This window comes from Cheilinus undulatus, linkage group 6 (assembly GCF_018320785.1).
Source record: "Cheilinus undulatus linkage group 6, ASM1832078v1, whole genome shotgun sequence".
Lineage (NCBI taxonomy): Eukaryota > Metazoa > Chordata > Actinopteri > Labriformes > Labridae > Cheilinus > Cheilinus undulatus.
This window is the reverse complement of record NC_054870.1, coordinates 21564892-21592792: the sequence shown is the minus strand read 5'-3', so window position 1 is coordinate 21592792 and position 27901 is coordinate 21564892. Positions and strand designations below refer to the sequence as shown.

The following is a 27901-nucleotide window of genomic DNA, read 5'->3' as shown; positions in this document are numbered from 1 at the left end:
GACACCACAAACACACACAAGACCATACATAAGAGCTGAATAGCAGGCAGGGAGGCACCGGGCCTACTTCCTCTGCTGTAGATGTAGACGAAAGAAAGAAAGAAAGAAAGAGAGAGAGAGAGAGAGAGAGAGAGAGAGAGAGACGGGGAGGGAGGGAGAAGGAGGCTGGCACAAACATGAGTATCACTTATATTTTAGACCAGGCCTCTGGACATAAAGTGGTCTTTTCTGGAAAGACTTTCTCAGTGTCAGCTCAAGTGAGGGATTTGGCTTTTCTTTAGACTTTCTTCAACAGGTTTTGTCTGCTAGAACATCTTTCTGTGTCTCTGTCTCTCTTGGCATCCGACTCCGGAACCCATTGTCAAATTCATTTTGACGGCAATTCACTCAAGTGTGAAAATAATAGCATATAATAAACAGCTGGAAGACATCTGGATCTGTGTGACTGCCAGCCATACAAGCATCTTCTGCAGCTGCCAACCAAGATTCAGAAGAAGAGGAAGAATTGCTTTGCTTAAAGTCACCTCAACAATAGCTGCAAGGCCTCCACTTTACCAGCATCGTTCAGATTTTCAAAGGCTTTCTGCAATTGCCCTCTTCTGCATCCTGAATCAGGTAAAGTTTGTTCGTTCATCTGTTCAAAGATTCCTGGCAACATAAACAAGCTTTGTGTTCAGACATTATTTTGTACACCACTGAATGTTTATGTACATGCAAAAAGGCTTTCTTATATGCACATAACTGTGATTATTTATGTCATTAATTAGAAACTTTATACTGTTTTGCAGTACATAGATTGTGGGAGAATATTTAGAAAGATAAAGACTTGGACTTTAGACTTAATTTAACAGTTTTAGTTGCTTTAAGATTAAAATATTCCTTTTTTTAATCAAAACATGGTCCTAAAAATTTGTTTTTTAAACACGGTGTGATCAAATTTATTGATAGGATTACAATTTTCCTCCTAAATTAAATATTTCAGCCTCCTTCCATTAGCTTGTAAATGCATTGTTAAAGCCGAAGACAAGATTGGTTATCTGTGCTTACAAAAATTAGTTCCAGAAATAATCCCAGTTCATAACATGGCATCACAATTTCATATCTCATCCCTTTAGAGGTAAAACGTTAAGGCAAAACTTCTTTTTCAAGGAAGTAAAAGCACCATGTCAAGATAATGAAATAAAATGATAGACTTTGCCTCATCAACAAAAGCAGGTCTTGTAATCAGCTGAGCTTTGGATAAGAGATTGAAGCACTGATAGATTTGGTGGTCATACAACATTTTGTGATTAGGATCAGCCAGAAAGCAAATCATTTTATACTGTTAAGACCAGCCATTGTTTCTCATGATTTTATCACTTCGAGAATGAGTTGCAAGAGGTTCTTTTAAAGACAGCAGGCATTCTAGTCTTTGCCTTGTCTCTCCAATCTCTGGCACTCTTTTTTTATCTTAGTAAATCAAGATTACAATGACCAACAGTGATCACAATCCATAAACTTAATGATAAGAAGGAATCAAGTCATTTGATTGGATGGCACACTCCCCAAAAGTTTAAGTTAGACAGCATTGCAGCTTGACCTCAGATAGATGCTCCTAAATTCCAGGGTAAACTATCAACCATATTTCAGCACACGCAGAGGTATAGAAATCTCTTACAAATAGTACTTAACAACTGTTAGTCTGTCCCCGCAGTATGATGAGGCTTGTAACGATAGCTAGCATGGTGATGAACATGCTACATAGTAGGTCACAAGCCAGCGCTGCTATCCATGCCTTGATATTACTGTGTGTATTTAGTGTGACACGTTATGTTTATCAGGAAAACATGTAAACACAAAACAGCTGTGTAACCTAGGGCTAGCAAGAGCAAGAAGTAATGCTACATTGCAATTACCTTTAACTCTGTTACGCCGTGATGTTTCACCAAACTTGCTCGAGTTAGCAGTCGTTGCCGGGAGCCAGTGCTGGCAGGAACAATAATGAAGAGGCTTGGCGTCAGCAAACTTTGACTTTTAAGTGTGTTTGAGAGTGAGCACTGGCATTGTGGAAGAGTGAATTAGGAGTAGTAGCAAGAGACTAACTACAAAGCAACAAAAAACGCAAAAGCTTGTGTATGAAACAAAGACTGTAATTGGACAAAGCCTGTGTGACGACAGCCGTTTTATTACAATAGGCAGACTCAAACAGCTTTTGAAGCCAGTCCTCGGCGGTCTCCATATTGAAATCGCAGTTTCGACCGAGCTTTAGATCAACCTAACAGTCTGCCCACTAACTCAACTTCCTGTCAGCTAGCTAGCTAGCACTCTAGTTGACAGAAACGTAACTCCTGCCTGCTGTCAATCAAATGAGATGCGCCAATCAGTGCACAGTGAGGTTTTTCCAAAAAATAATTGAAACAATTGTGGTACAATAAAATCCACCCCCATACAGTGAGAGCTCATAAAGACATTAGCTAATGAGACACTTTTGTTTTGTTTTTTTGTTTTGTTTTTTTTTTGAGCCAGGCTGTAACCCGGTTTATTTCTAGTGTAAAAACAAAAAAACATGTGTTGTGTACATGACTTTCATTGCTTCTGCAGCCAGCCTCAAGTGGACACTCATGGTATTGCAATTGGCTTCATTTTTCAGGACCGGATGTTGCTGCTTGGTATGAAAGTGACCTGACGATGTAATACAATAGCAAAAGGGAAGGGGCGGTGCCATGAAAGCCACCCATGGACGTGAAAGAAGAACAAAACAATTAGAAAAATCAATGTGATATAAGGTCCCCGAATGATGACTTTGCAAATCATTTTAGGACATTTTTTGAAAATCTATGCACATTTAAAAAGGCAAGGTTCTTAAAAAATGTGGGGTGGAGCCCGTCAATCGTGATGAGAATTTAGGTTCTTTTTAGTGATCACGATCATTTGGCTTGGCTCAACAAGAAGAGATTGCATTTTCAGCTCTATTTTCGGTACCACCTTTGCTTCATTTGACCTGCCAGTTTTAGCAGTGTCATGACAAATGATTGAAATTTGTGCTGTATTTTACTACAGCTGTGCTCATTTTTTTAAAATACCGAAAATACCAAATTTCAATTTTTTCAGAGGGTCTCCTCGAAACACCTGACAAGACAGATGAAATCTGCTCACTGGTTGGGCTGTATGACACACCTGATATGAAGCATTAATATTACACCATCAAGCGTGAGTCCTTGATGCAGAGTGTGCCTGTGTTAGAGTAATGTTGAGAAAAGATCATCCATACTAATCAGTCACATACAACACAAACACAAACATACACAACATAAAGTAATAAAAGTTATTATGATAAACGACTCTCAAACAGGATCTGGATCTAATCTTTCATGTTAAAGAGCCAGCTCTTTGGACAGGCTCATTCATAAACGACCCATCACTAACAGTCAAGATGAAAGGTCACTATACCAAAAAGTGACATTGTTGCTTACTAATGTCTGTTACCATGTGTTACACTAAGCGTAGACAGCATTTGGGAAAGGGCAGAGGCTTTGAAAATAAACTTTGAGGGTGATTGGATGAACGTTCTGCCTGTCAAATGTTTACGGGCCAATCAGAGCAACAAAACACATGCCGTAGCCGCTACCTTGGAGTAAACTCCATACAGAACTGCATAACGTGAACAATGGTGACTGTAGACATGTCAGTACATGACTTTTGTCATTTTTGAAAAGAAAACAACTCACTGCTGTTCTTAGTTCTTTTAACGAAGAAATGTTGTCAAGTTCTGATAAAACTTACGTCTTAGCAGCATCCACGCTAATGTCTTCCACCATGATTGCGCCAGCCTCTTCTTGCTGCTTGCATATGTCATGACTATGTTGCGCTCGAAAGTACTGCCCCCTCAACGCTGATTGGTCCTGTCACTTTCTAACCAGGCCCAAACGGCTTAGATGGGTGCTTTGCAAGATGGATTCGCCAGTGAGAAACCATCTGCCATCTGCTTTGCAAAGTTACAACATTTCTACTTTTGGACGAAATTTACACACTTAAATAGTTCAAACATAAGCAGAAGTTAAACCTTAAATCTTACAACAAGCCAATAAGACAGCAAGAGGTGTGAGGTTCCCTGTGAGTACGGTTGTTATGGTGTTTCATTTTAAGAAGCAGGGGGTTTTACCAGTGTCAGTAGTGTCTCTGTGATAAATGATATTCTTGAGCAATCTATTACGACTTTGTTCTTATTCCAGCTTTCATTTTCTATGAGTGGAGATAATTTCATCTTTCCAAGAATACACTACTATGAAATTAGATTATAGTTGAAATTTCACTGCAAGATATCATTCTTTTTATTTATATTAGCTGCAGATTAAGTTTTAACCTGCTCTTAATGCTGTGTTACTTTTACATATACTTTCATTGGTTTTTGTGCATTAGAAGCAGTTTACTAAAGTCATTTTCAGCTGTTTGTCCAGAGATAGGCATGAAACACAGACCTGTAACAAACATTGGCTTATTAGATGCTTTTCACTGATTGTCACATGAAGTTAAAACACCATTTCTGTGACAATATTTTGGTTACACATAATGATCTACTGAAGATCATTACATGGCATAACTGAACGACACAACTAAATTAATTTGCTATTTTCAGTGTAAGGTTTAGTGTGGATTTTAAACCAGAATTTACTGATAGCTGCTGCAACTAGCCACTCTTGTATATGATTTACCTTTCAGTTGATCTTATAAATCAGTTATGGTTACTATAATTTGGCTCATAAAATAATACAAAAAACCTTTTATAATTCCAGAGTGAAAACCAATTTCTACGCAGCAATGTCAACTAAAAAATATGCACTGTATTTCATCAAAAAGACATACGAATGGACAAACAGCTAAGTCTAGCAAACCTAACTTGTTTCGCTATTCAAATAATGATTGGTATGTAACTAACCTGTCTTGTTTCTATGCCCTCTAACATTTCACTTTAATTGTGTATATGCATTTAAAACTGCTAAAACAATCTGAGTCTGCATTAATTTCATATCACACTGATTAAGGTCTTATTTTCATGTGTGTTTTTTTTCTATCCAAAAGAAACGTCATGCACTCCAAGCCTGCACATAGTCTGATGCATTTTTATTTGCCTTCACAGCGAAAAACTGGGAGTCTGGCAAATTGTTTCATATTGCAAGCTTGTGGCTCTGTCATTCCTTTTAAATCCCAATGCATCCGCTAGAAAGTTGGAGAGATGGAGGGAAACTTTTCTCTATCCAGTCTCTGTTATGACCTGTGAGTAGGCAACAAACTTATGCCTGCATCTGTTATATTTCCATGGCTAATATCCACATAAAACACGGACAATCTACGGTGTAAGGTTTCTGTGCTGGAGAGAGAGACAGGTAGAGAGAGAGTCGAAGGGTTGGGCAGGGTGAGTGAGCAAGAGAGAAAGAAGCAGCAGGCGCTGATCTGAATCATCAATCACCCATTTCAATGACTTGGACTGATGCGAAAATTTGCATGAAATCAAACCTGTTCCAAATAAAGTAACGATGGGCGAAAATTTTGGTGTCAGTGTGCAAACACAGAACATGAGATCGATTTCCTTTGTTAATGTGTGAAAAATTGGGATAAAAAAAACAGACTCAATGTGCAAAGGCCTTTAATCTCACAGTATTCCCAATCAAGCTGGTAAATATATTGCTTGTCGTTAAGGTCGCCAACTTTCGTGCGTCCCGCCCTACACTCACAGCCACCACAGGCCAGTACCACATTTACTGTTACTCTTTTTAGCTTCTAGCTAGTGTTTAATTCTCCCGCTCACTTTCTATATATCTATAAACATTTCAGCTGTGAGAAGACCTGCCTTACTCTGCCTGCGATTAGCTCTAGGTCTTATCTGACTAATCAAACTGAAAAATGCAACGGCTATTAACCAATCAGTGTCTGAGTAGGGCGTTAGAGATGAAAATATGGAACAATTGCGTACAGTATTGACCCAAAATGGGACACTGCATATAGGCTACTGAATACTGCATATATTGAATACGATTCTGTATTTTAAGGGATGTAGTCTGTTAACTAGTTAGCAGCTTGTTAGCTAATGCAGCCTTTCTCGACCTTGGGGTCCTAACCCCAATGGGGGTCACAAGATGATTTCTGGGGGTCGCCAAATCATTTTGGAAAAATATAAATGCACATAATTAATTTAAGATTACATAATTTCAGACAGGGAGTGGTTTTATTTGTTTTCTGCTTCATTATTTGTCCAAAATTCATTGTATCAACTGAGTTTGTATGATCTGAACTGTGTGTGTGAGATTCCGTTCAGTGACACACAGCAGAGAAAAGAAACTAAGAGAAAGAAAAATAATTGCGTGTTGTTGCTTTAGCCGCAGCTGCAGTAAGTTTGCTAGCTACCTGATGATGAAAAATGAAATGATGGCTTCACAGAAAAAGTGTTCAAGCTCAAGACTTGGGTCAGCAGCAGCAGCAGCAGCAGCAGGGTTTCAAGGTCAGTCACCAGAAAGCCTAACAGCAGCTTGGTCCTACCTCAGGAGGTGGTCTCAGGCATGATTCAAGTGGACTCTGGCACAGTTCAAATGAGATGTGAAGTTGGAGTCAGTAAGTTGAGATGCAAAGGCCATAAAAGTCTCCTGTCACCTCAAAAACCACTGTATCCTCGAAGCCCGAGCCTATTTGATCTATGTAGGTATGAGATATGAAGAGCAAGGTTACTGGCGTCTCAAAAAGTGATTTTAAACCTTCCATGGTGGCAGGATGGACATTTTTTGCCAAACTGAAAACCTTGAACATTAATGTGGGCAGTGTGAGGGGGCAGGGCCAGGGTTTCCAGGTCTGTGGTTTTCCCGTGGAATTGGGCTACTTTTTGCATACTCCTGTGGGTAGATTTTTTGGTCCACGGGTTGAGGGGACCCGTTTTTTTTATGTCTTGTGTATGACAAACGTATACACTGGTTTTTAGTGGCTGTAGACCTCCCAAGAATAATAAACGACCAAGGTTTAAACATGGTTGGCCCTATCAATCAAGTTTATGAAACATATAATCTTTTGACTTTGACATGGTTTATTCTGAAGATTCTATCTTAGGGTGCATTCACATTCAGCCCGATTGTTTCAAACCACACAGCAGCAGGATTCCTCTCCCTTACCCCTGCTGGCTTACTTTCACACTCGCAACATTAATCTGTGCCCGGGCCCACTTGTGTAAATACTCAGTCTTATACAACAGATGCATGTAGCTGGTTTACATACCCACCAAGGAGGAGAGGAAGAAGCTCCCATGGCAAATACTCCAGTCATGACCTGAGGGAAGATTGTTTATGTTTAACCTGGCAAAAAAAAAAAGTCCATTCTGCCAACATGGATGTTTTAAAAATCACCTTTTGAGATGCCTGCAATGTCACTGTTCATATCTTCACACCTACATTTAGCTCAGTGAATTAAATGAGCTCAGGCTTTGAAGACACAACAGTTTTTGAGGTGACAGAAGACTTTGATTGCTGACTCCAACTTTTCTTCATACATAGGGTGAGTCATAACAGGCTTGTTGAATTGTTTCTGAAGATTTCCGCCATTAATTTAGGAAAAATGTGACCAAACAGCCCTGCTGGGGAAAGAAGTTTAGACTTTATAATGATATCATGCAGCTATCGCGACTCTCTGTCTTGTATCTGGGTGCAACTGCATTCACATCTCATCCAAACCGTGCCAGAGTTCACTTGAATCATGCCTTAGACCACCACCCAAAGTGGGCCCAGTTTTTTTGCATTCACACTGGCCAAAATGAGCTAGACTTTGGACTCAACTGTATTTGGATCGGGGACTGTACCCTGAGTGTGAAATCCAACTTGAGCTTCTAAAAACTTTGTTGGCTAAAAAACTGTCCAACATAAAGCTTTCTAAAATTAAACTGCCGACATTTCAGGAACTAGTTAAAGTTTATATATTTTGGTTTCTGTGAAAGATTTGAAAAGGCAAGGTAGTTTCTCTAAAAAGACAGCTTGTACCCAAGTTTGGAGTTAAAAGATTCTTATTTTTATTTTATGTTTAGGGGCCATATTAACATCCCTACTTTTGATTTTATTTCAACTTTTTTATCACACTGTCAAAACAGAATGTTCATCAATAAATTAAAGGTATAATCAGACAAAATACATCCTCTTCATGTCTAAGAAAAGTCAAAGGTTCAATATTTATTACTGCAAATGTTTGAGGAAAGAGGGAGAGACCTTTGTGTGTGTGTCTGTGCCCGTGATCAAGACAGGATACAGAACAATAGTGAATGTTGGATAAAGGGCCAACACACATTCACATGCATGCAAAGGTCAGGAGAGAGTCTATACAAGGAAGTAATATTGTTATTAATGATGATGGGAGCACTTGTGACAAAAAATAAGTGCATACACACACCTACACAGTAAAATATTTATAGCTGAGTTTTACAAAAACAGGAAGGGAGGGGCATCTTAATTACATGAAGTAAATTGGGAAATTTTAAGAAGAAAGCATCCTGATCTTAAAAACAAGCTCTTATATTCAATGAGAACGTGGTATTATATTTTCATGCCCCTTCCCTAGCAGACTAAGCTTAATGTTTTGAAGAATGCATCTTCTGGAACAAAACTTAACTACTAAATAAAGCTGCTGGAGGTTGAAAAGTAAATACAACAATGACTTTAACTTTTTAAAGATGTAGACTCTATATCAACTGATCATGTCCCTTAAATAATAGTGATATTATTATCTAACTCTGAGACTGATTTTTGCTCCGTTTTGGTTGTTGTTACCTGTTTTCAGGGTGGGGCCCTGTTAATTTAATAATCCTGATTAATAATTTTATTCAATTTTATTAATAATTGTAATTATTTTAATTAATATTTGAAAAATAACAAAAATCTAGCACGTAACCCCAACACTGGCTTCAAAAGGAGTCAGCTGAGGTGGCTGGAGCATTTAATTATGGTGTCCTCTGGTCACCACACTGTGGAGGTCTTCAGGCATGTCAGAGTGGGAGGAGACCCCCAGGGGTAGACCCAGAACTCAGCCTGGGAAGGCCGAGGAGTCTTCTGGGTCTGACTTGCTTGGCCTACAGTAATCACAACCCAGCCTTGGGTAAGTGAAGGAAAATGAATGAATAGATGGATGGACAAATCTACTTTGTCACTTGTTTCAAAGATCAAATCTTGACTGAAGCCCTGACAAAATAAGGATGGTAATAAACTAGACGGTTTTTAGGTGCATTTGTTCCCTGATTTCAAGTCCATCCTCCCAAACATCATCCCTCATTCTCTCATCCCTTTTTATGACTTTTTCCACTGTCCTCTTCTCTATGAATAATGGCACACAAAGCCTCCCCAAAAAATATTTTTAAAAATATTGACAATATTGAATTGAAATTATATGAAATAAACAGAATCAAAAACTTGATTTTATAAACAAGATTTGTGCACTGTTCCTCAGTGGTTAGCACAAACTGATCATCTTTTTTATAATCAAAGAAACCTTTCAGAAAAGATCAAATAAAACTACAAAGGTTTCTTTGATATAGAATACAATTTAATGCCCTGATGTGATATGCTTCTAAAAACCAGGAAAGATTCAGTTCTGTGTGTTCATTGAGCGAAACAGAAAGTAAAATCCCAGTTCCTGTTCACATGCTTGCAAACTGGATTTGGCATCAAAACAACAGTAATCACCATAACAGTAGAAAACATGTTTAATGTGATCATGAGGAAAGTCCACACTGGTCACTTCAACTTGACCTTGTAATAACCATCTGATCATATGTGAGATTTTATCAGGATACAGAATTCACAAGAACAGGGCATACAGGGGAAGAAAATGTCTGTGGCCAAAGCTCAACCACCTCAAAGGTTTAGAACTTTTTATCTAAAACCACAGAAAAGCTGAAACTGTTTGGCTCTTTGATCTTTGCCATCAATTCGACATGTACCACGGTGCATTAAGAATAATAAAAGCCTTTGCCTGAGTCTGCTGCTTTACTTCAGCCATGAGCTGACTGGACCATGAATCTGACTCAGCAAAAACAGTTTTTATCAAGACTTTTTTAATACTCTGCACTTATATCTAGAAATGACATTTTCATTGTTATAGATTTTCTTTTATCATTAGTTTGTTACTCAATGGCCAGAAATCCAAGTGTATTAGACTACAGCCAATAAATTTTCAACCACCGATGCAGGAGAAATAATACATCCTGCAGCTGCAGTGAGTTGTGCACCAAAGACACAGAGAGCATCAACAACAACTGCTAAGTATTGCAAAGTGCACTGATGTGACTACAGAAACGAAAAGCACATTTCTTTGTAGACCATTTTTTAAATATTATCTTCGACAGCTTGAAAGAACACAGTCAAATATCAGTGCAAAGAGGACTGTCCAACAAAAGAAATCATCTGTTGAAGGTTTTTAGATTAAACAGATCGACTTTGGTGGACAAGAAAATGCCTTCTTTTTACCCCATAGATACCAAACAGCCAAGATCCCAGAGAGGTGAACTTTAAAAGTGCTAACTCATTAGAAATCACTTTTTCTCAGTAGAGACTCTTTGCTAACTCAGCTTAAGTTTCTGAGAATGACCAAAAACAGCAGATGAATTGATCTTATTAGTCCTTCTTTCGTCATGTCGGTTCCCAGACTTTGCCATGCCAAGGGCCCACATCTTGCATGAGCCTGTGGCATGGACCCACATCTCACAAAGTTTATTAAACCCCTAATTATGATGGTAAATATCAAAATTTTAACATGCAACTTCTCAACACAATTAACAGTATTTCCTTTATTTTTATTACAATTAAATAACTATAAACAGAGCGTATTTGTCACACTTGAATTTCAGATCATGGAACTAATATCAACATCAGACTAATAAAACCCAAGTCAATACAGAATGCCGTTTTTAATGACGATTTTATTTATTAGGGAAAAAGCCATCCAAACCTCCCCGGCCCTATGTGAAAAGTAATTTCTCTCCAAAACGTATAAATGGTTGTGCCACCCTTGGCAGCAACAACTGCAAGCAAGCGTTTGAGGTGACTGGCAAGGAGTCTTTCACATCACTGTGGAGGACTTTTGTCCCAATCTTCTTTGCAGAATTGTTGTGATTCAGCCACACCGGAGAGTTTTTGAGCATGACCGGCCAGTTTGAAGTCATGTCACAGCAACTCAATCAATTTTAAGTCCAGCCTTGGACTAAGCCATCCCAAAAACTTTTTTTTTTTTTTTTTAAGCCAATCAGAGGTGGACCTGCTGGTGTGTTTCAGTTTGTTGTCCTGCTTCATAAGGACACAAGGTCACAAACTGATGGCCAAACATTCTCCTTTGGGATTTTCTGGTAGACGGCAGAATTCATGGTCCATAAATACAACAAGTCGTCTAGGTCCCAGACATCATACTCTCACCACCATGTTTGACTGTTGAAATGATTTCCATTTTAATGAAGTTCAGTGTCAGTTTTATGCCAGGTGTAGCAGGACTCACCCCTTCTTCCTAATGGGATTTTTATATTTTTGGAATATCTTCCAGAAAGTCTTGTAGATCATCAAGATGTTGTGTCTGTTTTTATTTTGTCAGCAGTGGTTTTGGCCTCAGAACTCTCCCAGGGACATCATTTTTACCCAGTCTCGTCCTTACTGTTGAATCATGAACACTGACCTTAACTGAGGCATGCAGGTCTTTAGATGTAGGTCTGGGTTCTTTGTGACCTCCTGGATGAGTCGTCAGTGTGCTCTTTGAGTAATTTCAGTCGGCTAGCAGCTCCAGGGAAGATTCACCACTGGGTCTAGTTTTTTCCATTTGTGGATAATGGCTCTCACTGTGGTCTGTGGAGTCCTAGAGCCATAGAAATGGCTTTGTAACCAGATGTCACTGACTGTTTCTCATCTGTTCTTGAATTTCTTTAGATGGCAGAATGATTTGTTACTTTTTGAGATCTGTTATACTTGTGAATTCTTAATTCAACAGGTAGGGGCTGTTGAATTTTTTTTTCACATCAGGCTAGGTAGGTATTAATAAATGAATTCATCATTTAAAAACTGTATTTGTATTAACTCAGGTTATGTCTGTCTGGCAAATTTGTTTGAAGATCTGAAACATTTAAGTCTGACAAATATGCAAAAATAATATAAAATAGCAAACTGCTTTATCACAGCACTGTATTGTTTTTCAGTTATTTTTGCAAATGTCTTTTTTGTCACCATCTTTTTAATATCATTTTTAACTAAAATATTCAGTAACTGTGAAAGTTATTAAAAAGGTTCCTGTTTGTATAGAAAATGAACTCATATGCAGTAAATAGTAACTTCTTTAAGACAGAATCAAATGTGATTGTCATAAACAGTGATGTAAGTTGATTTACTTTTTATTTGTTTCATTTTTACTTCTTTTCCTATAAGTTTCTCAGAACAGCCCCCCACCCTGTATGGGTGTGTGTGTGTGTATGTGTGTGTGTGGGTTGGTAAGAGTGTTTGTGTGTGTTTACAGCAGTCGGCTAGCTTTCCTTCCCCTGAGACAGACATATGGGAGTGTGGGAACAGAGTTTGAGGCTAAACTAAGACAAGGGCACAGACATTTTTATTAATGGGGTCAGGTTGGGTGGATCAAGGGGCACAGGGTCAAGATAATACAAGAATACACATACAAACGCTTGTTATCATCAGAAACTATAGCATCAACCAGTACAACTGCATTCTCATATACATTTTCACTAGTCAAATTTATAACCATTTTCTGAAAAGCATCTTATTCTATAAGTTCTATGATTCTTTTTTCAATGAAAAAAAAACAGAAAATGATTATTTACATTAGCAGTTTTTATTATTTGAAAAGCATTCTGGTAAATTAGGGCACTTTGGAAAATGAAAGGACACAAACACACGAAGAATTCTGTTGTACCAGAAGGATATGACATATTTAACATGAAATAAGTAAATAAACAAATAAAGTAAAAATAGGAATTTGTCCTCACCAACTCTTCCTTTAGGTTTTCACACACAAAAAAGAAAACCACAAGGATCAGTGTTTTGGATGTGATTACTTTGTACATCTTAGCTTGAGCTTCAAATGAGTCTTGAACCTTAAAACCTTTGTTTTTCCCCCTTTTTTTTTAGCTCCTGAACTGCAGATCCTAAACTTAACTGCAGATCAACAGTTAAGAGGCCGTCTTTGGGCGAGGTGAACAATCCGGGCTGAGCCTGTGATCTGTGATGGCAGACTGGAGCCTGCTGGGAAACTTCCTGGAGGAAGTGCAGGAGCACTCTACCTCTGTTGGCAAGGTAGTGACGCTCAGACTCAAAGAAAAACACACTGAGATGTATTTACTCACTGCACTGCATGCCAGCAAGCACAGCACAAGAGCCTTTTCCTGAAAAGAGACAAATAGCCGGTTTAAATGCCCTGAAAATAGAACAATTTTATTTCCAAAACTTCCTGTTTATATGGACTCCTTGTTTCTAACTTTACAAAATAAGCAGACATAAAGTTTATGTCAGAGATGTTTAATTTCTGCCACCTGGGTTTATGTAGTTGCATGGGATCATGGGAGTTGTTTTTCCATTGTTAAACAAACAGTGTACTAAAAAATGAATGTTGAATACCATGGAAGATAAGAGATAGGGTCAAAGGGCATGGGTCTCATGTTTAACCCTTGCTTATAACATTTCTACCATAAAGAATACCCAAGCCCTTCTTCTTGACCTGCCACTCTGTTTGCCATTATAATGAAGCTATCCATGCCTTTGTACCCCTTCTAGACGCTTCTCTAGTGAGCCTGGAACTTGTGTGGCTTTCTGGGCAGTTAACGATTAAATTCATACTCCGATGTTGAACCTGTTTTTGTTAAATTTTTAACTATTTTTTAAAAATTGTTTCTGACGCTAGTGGACACATTGTTTTGTCACATGGGCTGTGACAACCAATGGTAGGATCTTCTGTCATCACGTCATACTTTGCAAATATATTTTGAAGACCTGTTGTCACAGAGTGATTATTTTTTCACTTTTTGGTTTCCAAGAGATGGGGGACAAGTTTGCGGGAAAAAAACAAGTCTAATTCATTATTGTTCATTTTGTTTCACACATAAAAGTCTTTGAGATTTCATGTCTGTTTATATAGATTTTTCTTGTCTATGTAGTCCCATAACTTTTTTTTAATTCAAGTGGCATTACTGCAGCAGTTATGTTCTTAAAGCCTAGTTTAACCTGAAAAAGGATGTTCAGCTCAAGACTGTGCACCACAGGGCTGATGTTTTACAAGTTTTTTGAGAGATACTGCCTCAGAGCGTTAACAAAAGGCCCCGACCTGAGATGAACCATTTTCTATGTTATTATCTCTGATGGTGTCATGTCTGTCTGTGTATCTTGTTTATTGTTTTCTTCCTCCACAGGTGTGGCTCACCATCCTGTTTATCTTCCGTATCCTGGTCTTGGGCACAGCTGCTGAGTCATCTTGGGGAGACGAACAGGAAGATTTCAACTGTGACACTGAACAGCCGGGCTGCGAGAACGTTTGTTACGACCGAGCTTTCCCTATAGCACACATACGATACTGGGTAATGTCAACAACGGAGGTCATGTCTGTAGGGAAAGAATAGGTAGTATGAGTGAGTAATTTTAAATGAGAAGGACTCCACAGGTTGTTATGAATGTATTCTTCATGGCGTTTTATTAGGTATGTTGAGTTTCTCATGTCACTCTCTGTGCTGTAACTGGGTCATTTTTTTAAATGGCAGTAGTCTTGCATTGGTTGCTATCCTTATGCCAGTTTCTTGTGTTTGTCTTCAAAACATTCTTACCTCCGCCAAGGAGGTTATGTCATCGGCAAGGTTTGTTTGTTTGTTTCTTAATTTGTTTGTTAGCAACATAACTCAAAAAGTTACAGACAGATTTTGATGAAATTTTCAGGAAATGTCAGGAATGGCGTAAGAAAGAACTGGTTAGATTTTGGGAGTGATCCGGATCACCGTCTGGATCCAGGAATTTTTTAAAGGATTCTTTACTATTGAGAGATAGGGCTAATGGCAGAGGTCTGCGCTCTCCAAGTGCTTTTCTAGTTAATGATATTTTAGATGCCCTTTCTTTGAAATGTTGTTGAAAACTAAACGTGTTAATGGCATGGGCTGCAGTCAGAAAAGAAAATCTGTCCCATATTAAAATGCTGCATGACATTGGCTTCTGAACAGTCCCCTCATGTTTGCCAACAAGATAGTACTTTATGCTCTAAATAGCCTTCATCTTGCCACACTCAGTTAACTTCAGGTCTCTTGTAAATTTAAAACAAAAAAACTTAATACTGCTTTATTGAAACCCTAATCTATGTTGTTTAAGCTTTATAGCTCAGACCTCATACAGAGGTGATCTGGGTTGCCTTCATCCAGCATGTACAGCATGCATCAAACACCATCAATCAAGTGTTCTGTATCCCGCTAGAAACAAGTAGCATGGTTTCATTTTTGTTTATCCAGCCTTGCACAGAATGGTGGGAATTGTAGCTCTTTACAGAGATCCAGATTGTTAATTTTCTTCAGAAATAAGGGCATATCTCGTCAATTGTTGAGCCCAATTATGGGCATCACAACTCAAAATGCTCCTGTAGTGTGACATATTCACTGATGCACCTAAGTTACCAACGGTTTAGTGGTCACTGCAGAAGTTGGTATATTCTTATACCATGTATATACCATATAAACCATACCATATATATTCTCGCATGCGAATGTCAAACCAAAACAACAAAGGAGGTATACAAGGCTGTGTTTGTGCTGCAGAGGCTGTTGAGCTTATTGTGGCTTTTACAACAAATTCTGATTCTTCTTTACCACCACCGAGAACAGCAAACACCATGTTCTTAAATCCATGGCAGAAAACAACCAGAAGGGCAACTAGGAAATCCTAGTCAGTCTCTGGTAACTGAAAATACATCATTAACACAAAGTGTAAAGAGAGCTGTGTTCTCCACTTTATTCAGTGTTAAAACAGGAAAAAAAACTTAAACTTTAACAAACTGGAGGCAGTAGTGTGCCTGAAAGATGAATTTGAATATATTATCATTGCAATATTTGGATGCAGTAAGAGATTAGCTTAAACAGTTAGTTTAAGTCTGACCATAATAGTTAAATAGTTCTTTTTAAATCAATGTTACTGGTGTCTCCCCAGGTGCTCCAGATTGTGTTTGTGTCCACTCCCAGTCTGATCTACATGGGTCACGCCATGCACACTGTCCGCAGAGAGGAGAAAAGGAGGAGCAGAGAAGAGGAGGCAGGAGAGGGAGGAGGGAGAGAGGCAGACCCAGGTGGAGGTGAAGGAGGAGGAGGAGAGAAGCCAGGGAGGAGAGGAGAGAGAGATGAAGAAAAGGACAAAAGAGAAGGTTCATCAGCAGGTCGAGTCCGTCTGAGGGGGGCTCTGCTCCAGACCTACATACTGAGTATACTGATACGGAGCATCATGGAGGTAAACAACCATTAATCTTAGTTATGTTGAGCTTTTTAGCCTCTTTTATTCATTGCTTTGGTATAATAGAACATGAACTGTGTGGTTCAGTTTTATCACATGTCACCAGCAATAGCAAACATCTGTTTCTAAGGTTGGAGGTTAATGTGGGAAAAGTTAGCAACGTATGAGAGAGGAATGTTTCATCCTTCATACGGCTGACCTTTTTTTTTTTTTTTTTTTGGTCTTTTTTTGTTCCTGTATCATTCACAATTATTCTTTGCCCCTGTAATAAAAATTATGGCTGAACAATACACATTACATGTCTTATGTAGCAGCTTAATAGCCATATATATCTTTCTGGCACTGCTGGAGACTAAAGATGACCTTGAAGCTGGGTGAAAATTGGATTTAGATTCATCAAAGGAATAAAGTAATAACTTTAAATTGATGATATTGTTTCTACATGCTGCTGGATTTAGTATCAACTATTCGCCTACAGCTTTACAGGATGTGCTGGTGCCAAACTAATGGATTTAAAGAATTTTTGTATTTGTTGCATGCATTTTGCCTTCACTCTTGCCCAATGTGGGACTGTGCAAATAGTTACAAAAGAAATAATGTAACACTAGGAGCAAAAAGATTTGCTTTAAATCATGCCATTGAGAGACCAAAATGGTGCTTTTCATGCCATTAGACAAAATGCTTTTTTGGTGGGCACCAAACACTGCACATCACCACAAACACACCAACCCTGTTTTGAAGCTCAATGGTAGCAGCATTATGCTGTAGGGATGCTCCTTGGCAGCTGACCCTGGAAGGCTTGTAAAGGTAGAGGGTAAAATGTAAAATATAGGAAAATCCTGGAGGATTATCTCATTCAGTTTGCAAAAGAACTAAGCTTTGGGAAAATATTTATTTTCCAGCAAGACAATGACTGGAATCATACAGGGAAAGCTACACAGAAATGGCAATAAGGTGAATGTTCTGGAGTGGCCAAGTCAAAGCCCAGAACTCAATCTAACAGAGGATTTGTGGCTGGACTTGAAAAAGGCTGTACAGAGAAGACGCTAAAAGTTTAAACCTCTGATTTTACTGATTTGAGCCTCAGTCAGGATACTCTATTCTTTGATAATCCCTTTTGGGATCCGGGAAAATTTATCAGCATATTTACTAATGTATTTTTTGGAAAAGTGCTGGTACACAAATACGGTGTCTTGTACGTCCAGCCGTGTTCACACAGACTTCACTTGACTCTATAGTTAAGAGAGTTTAAGGCCCCATCCACATGGAGACAAATTCAGGAGTATACGCAAAAGGTTTTTGTCATATCCGCGTTTCATCCGCATGGAAACAGTGTTTTGGAGGGCTGTCAACACTACTTTTTGAAACCAGGTCCCAGAGTGAATGAATCTGTTAACCTTTACTATTTCGTCTCCTTGTGGACAGCGAACCGCATCTTTCTTGAAACGATTACGTCACACATAATGTAGCACACCTACACCTCATGCGCTGTCAAACCAGAACAGCAATGTGGATAACAGCACCGTGTTCGTACTGTAGAAGCTACTGAGCTTATTATGGCGTTACCAGCAAAATCTGATGCCTCTTTACCACCACCGAGAACAGCAAACACCGCATAAAACAACCTGAAGGGTAACTAGGAGAAAGTTTGTGGCAGCGTTTTGTTATCTCCTTCTCTCCTTTGGTGCACTTCCGTGGCAGCGTTACAGCACCACTTACAGGCTTGGCATACATACTACAGCGTTTTCAGTCATTTTCAGTGGATCCGTGCTTATGCGGACATTTCCTGAAACGATCCCGTGTTAACAGAAAACATTTTCAAAATGGAAATATATCATTTTCCTCTGTGTGGACAAGGCCTAAGAGAAGCATTTTAATTCACACTAACATGTAGCGTCCATTGGTTGGGACAAACATCTTTGTCAGTGCATAGGGCTTTGCACACGAGGACAGCTGCAGTCAGGAAGAAACTGTGAAGTTTTTTTGAACTTTATGAACCGCAGCACTTTGCTTGAGGGGGCTATTTTAAAGCATTTACTGTAAATTAGGAGTACAAGGGGTTTGGGAGGCATATTTTTCCATTTCTGCTTATTCTTTTTGGTCTTGTGACGGATAAATTCCTGATGTAAACTGATACATTAAATCTAAACCCATTATGTACTTTGATACTGTACATTAGAGAAGAACAGGAGTGATTAGAATTAAAAGAAAGAGGGAAAAGCATGGATTTCTATGTTAAAAATGGAACTTATTTACTGTTCTTGATGTCTTTACAGCACATGATATTATGTACTTCTGTTTTATACAAATTTGTTCCACCATATCAAATTATTCTTTTCACGCATTAACTTAATAGGAGTGGATAGGAAGTGGTTCATTCAATGTGACTCATTTGGCATGTGTACTTTTTTATAATTGATTTTTGTAGTTACCTTTATGGTTTTTGTAGCCAAAGTTGACAGGAAGGATACACATTATTACACTTTACTTTGGCTAAGATGTCTCTCAAGTCACAGAGGTGTCACAGCACGTGTAGCAATTGCCAAAAATATCACTAGCTTTATTGAAGATTTTTTCAAAGTTGTACACTAATTTACAAAATGAACATCATGCTTCGTCCAAGATTATTTGAAACTAGCAGTTAAGATGATGGAATAATTTAGTAAGTTTTAACTCAAGTATGAGGAGGATGATTTTGTCACGAATTTTCTTTTTTTTTTTAAACTGGATTCACCCTCCTGGCCATTAACAGTTAAAGGTTCACAGCACTTTTCCACTGAGGCCTCTTTTGTATAGTCTGTTCATTTCACATTAAAACATTAATATTTCAAAACCGGATTACACAATTTTTGGATGTTGTGTAATATGTGAATAAAAACTGAATATAGTGATTTGCAAACTCCTCTTGACCTGTGTTTAACTAGATAGAATTTTGTTTCTGGAGCACATTCCAAAAAGTTTGGATAGAATCATGTTCACCCCTGTGTCACATCACTCGTTTGGACCATCTCAGATGAGCTTGAGCTGGAGAAGTGGGGTGTTTCTCAATGTCGTTTATATGTGGCTTTTGCTTTGCAGAGGAAAATCAATAAGTTTGTATGCTGTAATGTACTGTTAAGTGTTATCAGGCTTATGTTTTAGTATTCATCACAGACTGATGACACTTCTTAATGCAGTTCCAGCTGAGGAATTGAAGGTCACATTTAATGTTGGTTTTTGGCCTTGCTCCTTATGTGCAGATTCTGTTAGTCCTTTTGATGATATTAAGGGCTGTAGATTGTGAAATCTCCAAATTCTTTGCAACTGCACATTTAGGAATGTTGTTCATAAACTGTCTGGCTATTTGCCCATGCAGTCTTTCTCAAAGGGGAGAGCTTTGCATCATTTTTGATCATGAATGACTGAGGCTTATAGGTGTATTCCTTTACACAATCATAGCACTATCACCTGTTAACCCTCTTACAGGTGAAATGTTCCGGGGTTTTTTAAGCATTTTGTTGGTTTTTCTTCCCCTGTCCCATTTTTTTTAAAAACGTGTTTCTGGTGTCAGCTTAAGAATTTGCCTAACTTGGTTCTATATTCTGAATATGTGTTAAAATTGATTTGAAAATCCCTGTGTTCTTTTTTATTCCCTTTTTTATACACTATATTGCCAAAAGTATTTGCTCACCTGCCTTGACTCGCGTATAAACTTGAATGACATCCCATTCTTAATCCATAGAGTTTAATATGATGTCAGTCCACCCTTTGCAGCTAGAACAGCTTCAACTCTTCTGGGAAGGCTTTCCACAAGGTTTAGGAGTGTCTTTATGGAAAGTTTTGACCATTTTTCAGAAGCGCATTTGTGAGGTTACACACTGATGTTGGATGAGAAGGCCTTTATGGACCTTGCTTTGTACACTGGTGCACAGTCATGGTGGAACAGGAAGGGGCCATCCCCAAACTGTTCCCACAAAGTTAGGAGCATGGAATTGTCCAAAATCTCTTGGTATGCTGAAGCATTCAGAGTCTTTCACTGAAACTAAGGGGCCAAGCTCAGCTCCTGAAAAACAAGCCCACACCATAATCCCCCCTCCACCAAACTTTACACTTGGAACAATGCAGCCAGACAAGTACCATTCTCCTGGCAACCGACAAACCTAGTCTCATTCACTCCAGAGAACACATCTCCACGGCTCTAGAGTCCAGTGACGGCGTGCTTTACACCACTGCATCCGACGCTATGCATTGCACTGGATGCAGCTGCTTGGCCATGGAAACCCATTCCATGAAGCTCTCTACGCACTGTTCTTCATCTAATCTGAAGGCCACATGAAGTCTGGGGATCTGTAGTGATTGACTCTGCAGAAAGTTGGCGACCTCTGCACACTATGCGCCTCAGCATCCGCTGACCCCGCTCCGTCATTTTACTTGACCTACCACTCTGTGGCTCGCTTCCACTTTGTTATAATACCATTGACAGTTGACTGTGGAATATTTAGGGGCAAGGAAATTTCATCACTGGACTTGTTGCACAGATGGCATCCTATCACAATACCACGTTGGAATTCACTGAGCTCCTGAGAGCGACCCATTCTTTCACAAATGTTTGTAGAAACAGTCTGCTACCTAGGTGGTTGATTTTATACACCTGTGGCCATAGAAGTGATTGGAACACCTGATTTCTATTATTTGGATGGGTGAGTGAATACTTTTGGCAATATAGTGTACAATTTCCCAACTCTTTCTCTTTCTGAAATTCAAAGGAGGGTTGCTTGCAGCCTGTTTTGACTTCCTGAAGGCGTTTGACCCAGTGAGTAGAGATGCCCTCTGGAGGATTTTGGAGCTCCGAGGATCTCATGTGCGCTCATCTGCCCTGTATTCTGGTACAGAGACTGTACTGACTTGACCCAACTCCTTTGGAGTTGTAGTTCTTTAGTTTAGTTTGGGGACAGAGTCAAGTCAACACGTGTGTGTGTTGCTCGGCAGCCAAGGTCAAGCCCGACAGCATCTCTTTTATCCGGGCCGTTTCAACTGTGAGAATACACTCCAGGACCACCAGTGGGTTTTGGACCTTTGGGACATCCAAAGCACAACCTGGGGCTTGTGGCAACCCCTTTACGTACCCGGATGCTACCGTAGGCTGTGCTTACTCCCCACACGGCTCCTTACTCCACCCTAAAGGTGTGGACATTTGTTTTTACACCAGATTATTTTCACATGCCCCTGGTTATACGCAAGGACATCCAGAGCACTACTGGAGTTGTGTCAATCCTCTTTCTTACCTGATGATGCCCTCAGGAGGGCTTCCTCTACACATCTGCAACTACGTCAGCCTCAGTTTTTGGTCTAAACCTGTCTAAAGTTTTTACAGTACTGTAGACTGAAATAGACTCAATTTATGCAACAAAAGGAAAAACAAGTTTATACTGCATTAACTGTACTTAACTGTGACAGACTATTTAAATTAAGGGGCACCAGTTTAGGTCAGTTTATAGAGCAGATGCACATACAGAGGCTGCAGGTCCCATGTACAAACATTAGTGCTGTTTGCTGCATCTGTACCTCCCTTTGTCTATCTTCAGAGGACTCATCTAACAAAGGCACAAGGTCCAAAAAATTAGTAATATAGAAGAGAAAAAAGTCTTCCTTCCACTCTATGAAACTGACTGTGATTGATCTTCTATACAGGTGGTGTTTCTGTGCCTCCAGTACTTCTTATATGGAATCTTCCTCAATCCCCTTTATGTCTGCAAGGTAAATATAAGCATTAAAGTGATATGCATTTATGACATTTCGATCAACAAATAAAAATTCACTTCCTTCCTCCCAGGCCTGGCCGTGCCCACATCCAGTCAACTGCTATGTGTCTAGACCGACAGAGAAAAACGTCTTCATAGTGTTCATGTTAGCAGTGTCTGCAGTCTCTCTGATCCTCAGTGTCCTCGAGCTGCATCACCTGGCATGGAGACACTGCTGCAGGTAGTGAAACACAGCTGAGTGTTGTATTAAACTTACTAATGGCTGCTTTATAATTCTCAAAGACATGTTATACCTGTTTTTACTGACTATATTTTCCCCTTTTTTCTCAGGCTATTCTATTTAAACCAAATTTCTTATTACAAAGTGCTATTTGTTTCAGTGTTTGCCATCTCACACATCAGAAGTTTTTTGTCAAATAGGATCATTGTCTAGATTGCTTTCAAAAGTTACAACACACTCAGATGTCTTCCTGCTGAATGGCCTGTGGTTTAAAGGTTCCTCTGTAATTTCCTTCAAAGTCTCAAGGGTTGTTTTAAACATTTTTGAACTGAATGAGCATTGAAAATTTGATGGAAAACTGAAGTAAATGATGATTTAAAGTTTCATCCTCATATCTCTTTTTAACATGCACGATTTTGGACAAAAATAGGCCCAGCAGGCAAAGGCCTTCAGAGAGAGACCCCATGCATGAAATTACCAGATCAAAAATTAAAGGAAAAACAGAAAGACAAAAGAAGGATAAAATGATTGGTTTGTGATTTAATGGAAACATCTTTCCAGTTTTGCCACGAAAAAAATAAAGAATGAGGCTTGTCTCGTGATGCATGCATGTCCCAAATAAAGGCAGGATAATTTGATATACCAAAGTAAACAAAAGCCTGGGCTTTTTAATTGACATTTTACAGTATTCATCCTGCCCTATTTCTCTTACCAGATCTGCTCTAACTTCTAATAACACAGCTCCTCTAAAGAGGTTTTAGCTGGACTTGAAACAGACTGAAATTAATACTGATGCTTCACCAAGTTGTTTTTTGTTCGTTTGTCACCCTGCTACAGTGTCAGATGAGGTGATAAGCAGCACACTGAAAAGGCAACCCACTATGAGGACAACGGCCTCTTTATATGGGGCACACAGGCCTAACCGCGAGGCTCTGGTGCCCCAGGAGAAGATTTTGTTTTTGTCTGAAAAGATATTCATGCATGAGAGACAACATCAGCAAAGAGATCAAAGTTTCTACTTTGTCCACTGAGCCTGCACAAAGCCAGACAGCCTGACAGTTACTCACAGGAGCTTTAAATACAGGAAATGTTCAGACCCCCTTCACTTTTCTTTAATTTTGTTATGTTACAGTGTGGTCATTTTTGGCAAATACTGCACTGTTTTAAATTATTTCAAAATAAATACAAATTTGAATTATAAAAAAATATGTTGAAGCTCGTGCTACAGTCATTTAAATTCATTTTTATTCTTTTTAATCTACAACCAGTACCCCATCATGAAAAAGTAAATACAATCTTCTTAATTTTTTGGATATGTATTAAAAATTTTAAAACTGAAATGGCATATTGACATATGTATTCAGACCCTTTGCAAAAACGCCTAAAATTTCAGAGGCCTCTCATTTCTCTTGATCTTTGCTGAGATGTTTGTGTTGTGCCCAAATGAAGCCAAGTGGAATTTCATGCTTTTTGTACTGAGGAGAGACTTCCATCTAGCCACTCTGCCATAAAGCCCAGATCGGTGAAGGGTTGCATTGATGGCTGTCCTTTTGGAACTTTGTCTTATTTCCACACAGGATCTCTGGAGCTCAGTCTTAGTGACCATCAGGTTCTTTGTCACCTCTTTTTAGAAGGCCCTTCTCCTAATTTGGACGAGTGACCAGCTCTTGGAAGAGTCTTGGTTGTGCCAAACCTCTTCCATTTGAGACTTATGGAGGCCACTGTGCTCATGGGAACTTTTTAATGGAGCACATTTTTTGTTTTGTTTTGTAGCCTTCACCAGATCTGTGCCTTGCAGCAACCCTGTCTCTAAACTCTGCAGGCTGTTCCTTTGACCTCATGTCTTGGTTTTTGCTCTGATATGCATAGTCAGCTGTGAGACCTTGAGGTGTGTTCCTTCCAAAGCATGTCTAATCAATTTAGTTTACCACAGGTGGACTCCAATCAATCTGTAGAAACATTTCAGCAATGATCAGTAGAAATGTGAGGCACATGAGGTAAATTTAAAGTGTTTTGCAAAGCCTGAATACTTACTATAATATTTCCTTTTTTGAATTTTTCATCCAAAACCCAAATTTGAAAACATTCTAAAATTCTGTTTTCATGATGGGGAACTGAGTATAGATAAATAAGAATATTTTTTTGACTGTAGCATCAGGATGCAACATAAGAAAAAATAAAGACGTAAATACTTCTGAATGCCATATATTTAGATGTCCAGCTGCAGGGGTAATAATACTCCAGCAATATCCTTTTGCATCAGTTATGTACTGCTTCTGTATCAATGTAGAATTGTCAACATCTGCATCATAATTATTTTCAAAACCACTAGAAAATAGCCAATCATATTTCAGGATTTTTTTGGGGGCCTCTAGGATGTCAAAGCAGATTTCAAGGGTGGTCCTGGATCTGCCATTCCCTGGATCAACCCTGTAACATTAGATGTGAATGAACTCTTTAAACACTACATTAACTCAGCTTGAATATCCAACAAATGAAAATAAAAGTCAACTTCATGAAAAAAGCCCTTAAGTTCTGAAATGTCACTCCTGTCATCCAGGAATAAATAGCCTGTTGCTAGTACATTCGGTGCAGAGGAAGAAGGATGTGGTTTGTGGTTGGGGGATCTTGAGAATAAATCAGGCGAGGCCGTAATACTAGCAAGGCAAAATAAATGAATCAATGAAATATAACTTTTTTTCTGAGAATTTCATGTTCTACACACAAATAGATAGCCCCAATCTGCCATCAGAATATTTCGCTGAAGGTCCTGGCACAGTTGAATTTCTTCACTCATCTTTTTCTTGCGATGCTAACTGTTTAAATCTCTTGTTTCAGGCGGTTCTTCTTTGCAGGAAAAGAAGTCACTCCTGCTAACCCCTCACTGGCTCGCCAGCTCTCACTATCCCCTCCACTGCCATCAACGCCACCCCCAGACTTCAACCAATGTGTGATCGGCTCCTCACACTTCCTGGCCCTCCCTTTTCCCCACCACCGTCTGGCAAACCAACAAAACTCGGAGAACATGGCCACTGAAAAGCACAAAATGGCAGCAGCTGTGGAAGAAGCCAGCCTGCTTCGGATGAACTGCTACTCCCCAGGATGGCAGGAGAGCCATAACAGTCAGATCCAAGATGGCGGATACCTAAGGACAGATACTAACTGTTTCAGTCCTGGTAACAGGGAGATCAGCTGCCCTAGGGTCCAAAATGATGAGCAAGACAGGCTGTTGCTTTGCCCAAATGTAGGGACCTGTCAGAAGGACAAACGCAGGTTCAGCAAAACCAGCGGGACAAGCAGCCGAACAAGAGCAGATGACCTCTCTGTTTAGGAGAAATACAGATTCAAATGCTCCCATGTCTGCCAAAAAGACTGAGATTTTAAACAACACTGGCAAAAACAAGGAGGACAAAGATTGCACAAAACTCCTTATTGACAAAAACTGGACACTGATGTTTTCAGTTTGCACTCTACATCGTGTTATGTCAACAGAACAGTATATGAAGATTTAGTGCATGGAATCATGTTTTACATAATAAGAATGTAACTTTTAACCACTTTTGTATTACTTTTAATTGTGTTGTTAATTTTTGCATGGTGATCAAAATTCAGAAATGTGTTGACTAGAATTTGATTATCAGCTAGATAACAACAGCTAGACTCCTGTGTTGTTTACAAAGCCATCTAAAGGCTTACTATGCAAACTTTCAGAACACATTTTACACCCGATGACACGCCACCGCGAACTTAGCCTGTCATACCAGTGCCATCTTCCACCACCATGATACAAATGTTGATTGGTATCACTGGTCTTGCTTTATGACACATTACATTAAGTACATTAGGTATACATTTTTTGTTTCACCTGGCAACTTTAGTCCACCACAAATAGTTATCAAAGAAATGTGTGTCTGTTTGGCATCTCTTTGGTGACAGTTTAGTAAATTCATGAACATATCTTTGCTGATGATATTAGAAGACACGTAGCAAAGCTCAAGGCGAGCCCAGACAATTCCAATTTGATTTATAAAACCATCTGCCTTGAAGAAATGGCCTGTTGTTATCAACATAGCATGAGCTTCTACACAGGCAAATTTGTGAGTGTCACAGGTGTTAGGTTGAACTTATGATAAATGTCACTAGATTGAAAGCACACATCACTTGACTCCTGGCTTGTCATTGATCTACCTGCCACTGCTCCCCAGGTAGCATGCCAAAGGTCATTTTTCAATCTCAGCATTGCTGCTCAGATTTTTTTAGGAATAATGGAATCAGTTATGATCTGTGCAAGCTGGCTGTTTGTTTCAGTAACTTCACATCTTTTGCCAGTGCTGACCTACTGTGACTGTGTGACAGTACTTGAATCTAGGAAATTAAATATTGAGCCTGTCAAAGTCACAACACTGATGAACAGCCAAAGTTTGGCCTGTGGACTGAGCCTGAACTCACTCATCAATGGCTGAAAGGGACTTCTTTATTTTCATGTACATCCATAGCAACAAGAACTGCTGTCATTTTAAGTCTTTTAAGTCATTTTATCCTTTTATTTAGAGGGCTGAACATGCTTGTAGTTGTGTGAGTATTAAGTATCACATCTTCACACTACCTTGTTTTTTGATTTTCCTCATTTTTGTTACATTTTGTTTTCATTCGTAATGTGTTTTTGTTATCCTTATAAGTTTGGATGACTATTTGTGAGCTTCACTGTATTTGGATTTATTTCACTTTCACATTGTGTGTACTGCAGTTTCTATAAACTTAACCGAAAGTTAAGTTCTGTAAAATGGTTACAGTACAATGATGTATTTTGCAATTTATTATAAGATTTCTTCTCTCAATGATGGTTTAAAGTTGTGAATTACTTGTGACTTATAATTCTACTTTAATAATTTGAATACTAAACACCTGCACAAAAAAATATGAAAAACATATTTTCATTGGTACTGTGACTCCTACCCCGTTTAAAACAATATAAATCATGTGATATTGAAATAGGAAGATGTGTAAAAAAAAAAAAAAAAAAATTAATCTGCCTCACAAAAATAACTCTTTAAAAACGCTTGAAATTTAGCTCAGAGACATGACTGCTGAAAGACAAAGATCCAGGGAAGGTATAATAAATCTGTTTACATTGAAAAATCTCAAGAGCACTATGACCTCCATAATTCTCAGATGGAGGAGGTTTGGAACAACCAGGACTCCAACAAGAGCTGATGATGAGATAAGATAATACTTCATTGATCGCCATGGGGGAAAACATCTGGCCTTTGGGCCTTAGTCAGAAGTGACCAAGAACCTGATAGTCACTCTGAGAGATCCTGTGTGGAGATGGGGCAAAGTTCAGAAGGACAACCATCACTACCACCCCCATGATTTTTGCTTATTACTATAATGACTCAATGTGGCATCACGATGGGCACAAATTTTGAACAGACCATCAGATTTTACTCACAAAGGACTGGGTCGGCCTATTTGATATTAGCTGGAAA

At 38.9% G+C, this 27901-nt stretch overlaps 1 protein-coding gene across 1 annotated transcript; it reads left to right on the top strand.

Moving 5' to 3' along the window:
• Nucleotides 1–237: 237 nt before the first annotated feature.
• On the top strand, nucleotides 238–27250 carry LOC121511158 (gap junction alpha-5 protein-like). The gene is made up of 7 exons (XM_041789747.1): nucleotides 238–615; nucleotides 13113–13277; nucleotides 14387–14551; nucleotides 16155–16448; nucleotides 22122–22187; nucleotides 22264–22412; nucleotides 25251–27250. Exons 2-7 carry the CDS (start codon nucleotides 13209–13211, stop codon nucleotides 25741–25743), a joined length of 1236 nt encoding a protein of 411 aa, XP_041645681.1. The 5' UTR covers nucleotides 238–615; nucleotides 13113–13208; the 3' UTR covers nucleotides 25744–27250.
• The last annotated feature ends 651 nt before the right edge of the window (nucleotides 27251–27901 follow it).